The sequence below is a fragment of the Cydia splendana genome, chromosome 18, assembly GCF_910591565.1.
Source record: "Cydia splendana chromosome 18, ilCydSple1.2, whole genome shotgun sequence".
Taxonomy (NCBI): domain Eukaryota; kingdom Metazoa; phylum Arthropoda; class Insecta; order Lepidoptera; family Tortricidae; genus Cydia; species Cydia splendana.
The window spans coordinates 5796865-5804973 of NC_085977.1; the positions used below are offsets into that span (position 1 = coordinate 5796865).

The 8109-nt window shown below is 36.2% G+C and overlaps 1 protein-coding gene across 1 annotated transcript in view; it reads right to left on the reverse strand.

The window, feature by feature from the left end:
* LOC134799410 (hemicentin-1-like) overlaps positions 1–1135 on the reverse strand; it is a 209879-nt gene extending 208744 nt beyond the window's left edge. The window contains exon 1 of the mRNA XM_063771804.1: positions 738–1135. Coding sequence (XP_063627874.1) covers positions 738–840 — 103 coding nt within the window. The 5' untranslated portion in view covers positions 841–1135. The remainder of the gene's footprint in view (positions 1–737) is intronic.
* Between the last annotated feature and the right edge of the window lie 6974 nt (positions 1136–8109).

An 8109-nucleotide genomic window follows, 5' to 3' on the forward strand; every position in this document is an offset into this window, starting at 1 on the left:
TAAATTAGCATGTAAGTTTGAATAATACTAGTTTTAAAACTTAAAACAATATTAACTATTTAATCTCTGTAATTCAAAAACGGATTGTGACCCGAATATTTTAACCGAAGAATTTTTAAATGACACAATTTCTCACCTGTGTATTTGACCTAATTACATAAGTAGCTACTTTTAAGTAACCCTTACAAGTATTTAAGGCCCAATTAGGTTTTTGTAAAAGCAAATTACTAGGTTACACACAATGGGTAAGAGTGACCCTCTGCCCACTTTGTCCCTACCACCCCACTTGACTTTACTTGTGGGACGCTACGATAATACGCGTTAACCCATAAGTACTCTCTTTGTCTGTTATAATCACAAGTTAACGTTCATTTGTTTTTTTTTTGTATGAGGTAGGACTACGACTATACTAATATACGCTACTAGTCGACGCATATCATTAGAAGCCAATAACATTTATCCATCGAAAGATGTTCAATGTGAGTCATAAAGGTATTTTCATGATTTAAGCTGAGCACTCACGCTCCTTGTGACTTTTTTAGCAGCAAGAGTACCTATTTGAGTTTTTGCGGAAAAAGTGGAACGGTAAAGGATGTAACAATATGTAGTAGGGGCAAGACTGGCTTCTTGGGTTGGCTTACAATTCTTTTGCGCTTTTTGTAGCTTTGAATTATGCCCTTTTAGGTGATTGTTAACAACTGGAATTAACTAGCTTTATAGAAAATAATCTCACTTACCGAGATCCTCAGCATCCTCGCTCCACTCTCCCGTCCCGAGCACTAGCGCCGCCGACGCCACTACCAGCACCACGTGGCGGCACAACGTCCTCAAAACTCCCATCTTCACTGCACACACTAATCCGCCATCTTGTTTATCCAAGGTACGCGGCCATTTTGTTTTAGCGGCATTTTATTTTATTTGTTCTTTTGTATCATTGATACACTATCGTTTTAGGTACTGTTTATAGCTACGTGTACACTTATAGTACTGAATATTCAATTAAATCATTCTAGCATTATTTAAACTGCATTTTACAGACATGGTTTATCTTAGACTATGATTTATGTATTTACTTAGTTATACACGAAGTTCGAATTTAGTTTATCTCGGTTACTTTGCGATTAACTTTATAGTCATGACTGAAATATTTTGCACTTAATTTCGAATAAGTTTACTTACTTCCCGAAACACATACGTTTTTAATAGTAATATAATATTACTCCGCGCTGTTAAATTAATAAAACCGGATTTGCTGTATCAAACTCGAGTAGAATGTTAGAATAATATGTAATCTTCTTAATATTAAGTACCGCACAGTTTTGTATCACGCACGAGTCGTGCGGGACTCGGTTAATATCGCTTTGAATTATTCAGGAGTGTTTTAGCCACGCCGTCGGCACCTGGAACAGAGTGAGGGCGTCATTTCTTTTCAAACACAAACGGGAACGACACACGGTTGGAATATAATAAACTCAAAAATGGTGGAGGAAATTTGGGACAATTATAAAGATCTTTTTTTGACAAAAGTTGGAGTAACGGATAACGGTAATTGTTATGTTATACATCATTATCATATATTTAAGAGTAACTGCCCGATTCGAACTTTAAGATATGTCAATTAATATATCTAGAAACAATATGGATTAGATGTCTCAGTGTCAAAAGTGACGTTTTTGTTTGAAGAAACGTCACATTTGACACTGAAATATCTAATCCATATCGTTTCTAGATCTATTAATTGACGTATCTTAAAGTACGAATCATGCCGTTAGACTCTTGTCGTGGAGGGATTTCCATGCATGTCAGTCCTCTGCCTTCTCCTTGAAATGTCATGTAATGCATACAGGGTGAAATTGTTATGTTTGACCATACTCTGATGGGTGGATATGTAGGTCATAATGAACAACTTTTACTGTGGGACCAACCCCGAAATCGGGAAAAAATTCTGCCGTCTCATATATTTTGGAGGAATCACGTGTCAATGTTTTCTATACCTATGTCTTTTACATAAAAACTTAACCTAACCTGTCTTATATATATAAAAACAACAACAATCTATTAATAGCATTATGTACACGCATGATCATAAATAAACGTACGTTTTAAAATTACAAGGCAACGACCGACAGTTTTATTATTCATAAAGCAATCCATTATGTACGGGAAGCAAGTATCTAACATACCGGTATTCCAGTTTTAAATTATAGGATATAAATTCGATCTGGATTAGAAATACTGATATGGATCAAAGTCATATCCTATAATTAAAATTAGAACACGCCTTCTAAATACAGAGCAGAATCATACTTAGAATTAGGCCGATAATTTGGATCGGACGAAACATTAAAAACTCTTACACGTAATTACTATATCACTTGAAACTTTATTCTGGGATCTCAGGGTCGATTTTTCACTTGTTGTTTTTAAATTTGGTTCTCGTCGTACTACTTTGAGACGAAAATAAATTAGTGGTGTTAACATACTTAGGGAAACTTGCACCATCCCACTAACCCGGGTTAACCGGTTAAACCTGGAGTTACTCGTACCAGTACAATTTGACACTTGGGTAATTGGGTAAGGGTTTAACCGGCTAACCCCGTGTTAGTGGGATGGTGCATGTGGGACTTAATGTAAAGAGACAACCAAAAGATGTATCTGTATTGTACGAGTAGGTAAGTATCACAACCGACAGATAAATCACTTCTGTCGAACTGAGTTATCCAAGTGCATCGAATTTTATATATTAACGAAATTGAAACACTTCATTCAAATCAATATACTTAGTACTCAGAGCATCAGTGCAGCCGAGACCCTTAGAATTTATTTCAAAGGGGAGTTTCTTGCGATAAAATGTAATAAAAGCTTTTAAGAAATAAATTCTTCATCAAAGGCAGCAAGCTCACGTTAATGCACTTGACAAGACAACGTGTAGGGTATAGTGGTTTGACGATGTGGTATTTACATAAATATAATACACCAAGAGGGGCGTAAAAACAGGAAATTAGAATGGAACAAAAATATGGCGTGCACGCGATACTGGCGACGGAAGATTTGGCGATCACGCGGGTTTTAAAATACAGTGTAAACTCTGACAGTCATATTCGAACTTTAAGATACGTCAAAAGTGACGTTTTTGTTTATAGAAACCTCACTTTTGACACTTGTTTGACACTGACATATCCGATCCATATCGTTTCCATATATATTATTTGACGTATCTTAAAGTTCGAATATGGGTGTGTGTAGCGACCCTCAAGGAATCGGACGTTTTTTGACACTATAGAGAATTTTCGTTATAGAGAGAAATTGATATTAAAGTAAACCATCCAGAGCCAAACATTACGATGTTATAGGGGATGAATGGTTATATCGAGTGACGTTATATGGAGTTTACACTCTTTAATAACTCTGAAAGTATACTTCTCTTTCAATTTTTGTTAGTCAAATCTCTCGGTTATATCCTTAGCTATTTTTTAGGGTTCCGTACCCAAAGGGTAAAACGGGACCCTATTACTAAGACTCCGCTGTCCGTCCGTCCGTCCGTCCGTCTGTCACCAGGCTGTATCTCACGAACCTTGATAGCTAGACAGTTGAAATTTTCACAGATGATGTATTTCTGTTGCCGCTATAACAACAAATACTAAAAAGTACGGAACCCTCGGTGGGCGAGTCCGACTCGCACTTGTCCGGTTTTTATTAAATAAATTATAATGCCGTTGCATGTTAACGATATCTAATTGAAATTAAATTTATTAAACAATTTTTGAAATTATATTTTTTTGTTGTTGCACCTTATATTTGAAGCGTTAAGGATGACTCACGTTAGACCGGGCCGTGTCCGGGCCGGAGCTTCCGACGCATCGTTTTCTATGGAAATCATCACGTGACCGCCTGTCATGTAAATAGAAAAGTAAGCCCCGGAAGCTCCGGCCCGGACACGGCCCAGTCTAACGTGAGTCATCCTTTACATTCATTTTTTTTTTCAATCAGTTTCTCATTCAAATATCTACAATGAACGAAAAACCTATAGAAAAGAAACATAAATTGATTCTCCTTCCAAATGTTGTTAAATTGTTCCCTGCTTCAATTCAGTGAACGATAAAATAAAAAGAAGTTATTTGGTGAAAAGGTTAAGAAAATATATCTCTCTTTTACCTTGAACGTCGGATAAAATAACTAGGACCTATTATTTCAGAGGAATATAACTGTATAGAAAAATACTGTAGACATATGTCTTGTCTTTCCATTTAGGCTTTTTTTGGGTTCCGTACCCAAAGGGTAAAAAAGGGACCCTATTACTAAGACGCCGCTGTCCGTCTGTCTGTACTAACTCGGGAACCGTGATAGCTAGACAGATGAAATTTTTACAGATGATGTATTTCTGTTGCCGCTATAACAACAAATACTAAAAATAAAATAAAGTAAATATTTAAGTGGGGCTCCCATACAACAAACGTGATTTTTTTGCCGTTTTTTACGTAATGGTACGGAACCCTTCGTGCGCGAGTCCTACTCGCACTTGGCCGGTGTCTATTCGTTCGTTTCCCCGAGCAATCTATCAAATAAGTTTACTGAAATAATACTCCTGTCGTCGAAAAACCTGTATTCCATTTTTGTTTTATACTTAATGTAGGTTACTATGAATAAATGATTCTTGATTCTTAAAGTAACTTTTTGTCTTGTTGTATTTGTACTAGGTATATAAAATTACGTATTTTATTTTATTTCTTGGTTTGTATATATGTATAGTATGTTTTTTAAGAACTCATTCATGATCAGTTAATATGTACCTTTAACAGAACAAATTACTGTCAAAAACATATTTTGTGAGACACTGTTATTGCTAACTGTATTTCTTCTCATTTGCATTTCTATCAAGTACTGTCACCATCAGATATATCGGAGCGGCCGAGGTGCTCAAAACTACCTGAACACACACTCTAACGCCTTAACAATAGAGGCATGTTCAGATCTTTGTGAGCACCTTGCCCGCTCCGATATATCTGATGGCAACTGTACATCTAGAGACTTTTGTAATCAGCCTAAACTCGATGTGTTTGTGTTTTTCCATCGAGGAGTTAATTTGGCTACCTTCCGACTGCATCATCAGATCAGCTTGTTGGTCAACATTAATAATTATGTTGACAAGCATTGTCATCGGAATTACGCAAATACTCCAAATTTCAACAGAATCAGTCAACAGAAGTTCAAATTTAAGTTACAAGATTCGAAGCTCCATACATGAATTGAAGTTGTTCTTTCTTCTTTACAAATACGAATGCATTTATTTCATTACTTTTTAGGGTACCGTACCCAAAGGGTAAAAACGGAACCCTATTACTAAGACTCCACTGTCCGTCTGTCTGTCTGTCTATCACCAGGCTGTAGTATATCATGAACCGTGATAGCTAGACAGTTGAAATTTTCATAGATGATGTAAGTATTTCTGTTGGCGCTATAACAACAAATACTATAAAGTAGGTACGGAACCCTCGGTGGGCGAGTCTGACTCGCACTTGTCCGGTTTTTTACAGCTGTTCTTAATTAGTTAGTTACAAAATTGATTGAAAATTTCAACATTGCTCACAACTGCATCACAACTTTGTGTTTGTTTTGGCGACCGCTCTGGCCTAGTGGGTAGTGACCCTGCCTGTGAAGCCGATGGTCCTGGGTTCGAATCTCGGTAAGGGCATTTGTTTGTGTGCTGAGCACAGATATTTGTTTCTAAGTCATGGATGTCTTCTAAGTATTTACATAAGTATTTGTGTATTTATATATATCGTTGTCTGAGTACCTACCCACAACAAAAGCCTTCTTGAGCTTACCGTGGGACTTAGTCAATTTGTGTAAGAATGTCCTTATAATATTCATTATTTATTCAAGCTATCAGAGGTAACATAATACATAAGTATGTAGAAACATCTTCGTAAACAAAAGGGATTTCCTTTTTCCTGCATCATTTTAGGAACATGTTTCACCGTTTCACATGTCAATCACGATTACCACGAGAAAGGAGTAAATCAATACGGACGTCACGTATGTACGTAATAAACAAACATTTTTGAAGATCCTGTTATTACGTTATAGGTACCGTAAAATCAGGTAACTTTGGTCCACAACTTACAACTATGGTCTAAATTCAAGTTCCAATAAAATATGTATAAGTATTTTTCAAATTACTTATGTTGAGTATATAATATAGAAAGAGTATGAATTATAAAGGCTCGTTAAGAGTCAAAGTTAAAAACTGGACCATAATTTTACTTAAGGACTATAGTTACCTGATTTTACGGTACTTACCCGGATTTCCGGTTAATTTCAAAATAGTGAATCTGTCTCGAGAATATTTTCAAAAGAAAGCAAGAAACTTATATATTATATAATAAGTGTTATAAAATGAATATAAAACTAAAATTAACTACAATTAAGATTTAAAAATACGTATCAAAATTTGCGGCAGCGTTCCCGCGCCGGATTGCTATTGGCCAATCTCTGCGCGAGAAAGCTGCCTGCGCGATGGTCACCGGTGGCCTCCCTTAGGCTTTTGCTGAGCGCCTAAGGTATAAACATACATCGATGTTGCTGTCCGGATTTTTCACATTTGTGGCAGCAATGCAGTCGGCAGTAATTCTGGTGTAGTCTGAATCCGAACGGCACCTTTAGCTATACCTACAGCTCCAAACTTAAATCTCCAAACTCATTAATAAGTTGCGCCGCAAAATGTCATCCGAATAACGTCATAAAGTTATTACTTAAGCCCCTTAGCGAGTAAATCTGGACAGAAGTTGGTCGCTGAATATTTACTATGATATCGAATTTCCTTCGGGAGAACTATCGGTCACTTGTGTACACGTGAACACGTACCGATTTACTTATTGATGTGATTTAGAAACTCGCCGGCTTACGCAAACTTGCGGCCCGATTCAAACTTTAAGATACGCCAAATATTGCGGCTAGATACGATATAGATTAGATATGTCAGTGCCAAAAGTGGCGTTTTTTGTTTAAAGAAAAGTCACTTTTGACACTTACACATCTAATCCATGTCGTATCTAGCCGTAATATTTGACGTATCTTAAAGTTCGAATCGGGCCGTAGCTCTATTTATTGACAAAAGGCTTTAACAAATATCCGGAAATAATCTCTTAAACAATTAAACGTTTTTGAGTAAGCCAAATGTGGTATTATGATGAATATACAGTCACCTGGAATAATATGTTACACAATGAAGGCCGCAATGAAGCAATTGTAGAGCCATAAAATATACATTCATCAATATAATATAATTATTTGGCTCAAATCTCATCCACGGAAAAATACTTTCTTTTGAATATCATTACGATATTTTCAACCGCTAATAATTGATATTTCCAAATATAATTAAAAAGAAGATTGATAAATACTCGACTTTTCTTTTTCATTTTTTCGTCGTTTTCTCGAGCTAAAGACATTTCAATCGGCCCAAGGAAATTGTTTGATCTCGGGGGAAATTGTGTAAAAGCAATCGGAGATCATATTTATGAAAATAAATATTTGGAAACTGTTGTTATTACAGTCGATACTGCAGTATTGATGAAGTCATCATCATCACTGTTGTAGTATTGTGATTTGTGACATTCCCTAGACATTTATATTTTTGATAATGACACTTGTAAATATTCTGAATAAATACGGTAGTCGGTAACGCTAAAATTGCATTGTGCGGTGTTATTGTATTGTGATACCTAGTCAATGGCGTAAACTCAATAAATTTGTCTAAAAATTGTTACGGCGCTTACTCAATTTGTGACTTCTGTAACAGTAAGTGCTACATATGTTCTACGGCGTAGCGTGTAAGTGCCAGCGCTACGAATATTCGTAGCGTTTGCTCGCTACTCGTTTGCACCAATATACTATACTTTCAGCGGCGAAATGCTCAAGTGATTTCAAAATGAGTTCAAACTGACTTCTATGTGACTGCCTGATTTGAACTTTGAGATACGTCAATTAATAGATCTAGAAACCATATGGATTAGATGTGTCAGTGTCAAAGGTGACGTTTTTGTTTGAAGAAACGTCACATTTGACACTGACATATCTAATCCATATCGTTTCTAGATCTATTAACTG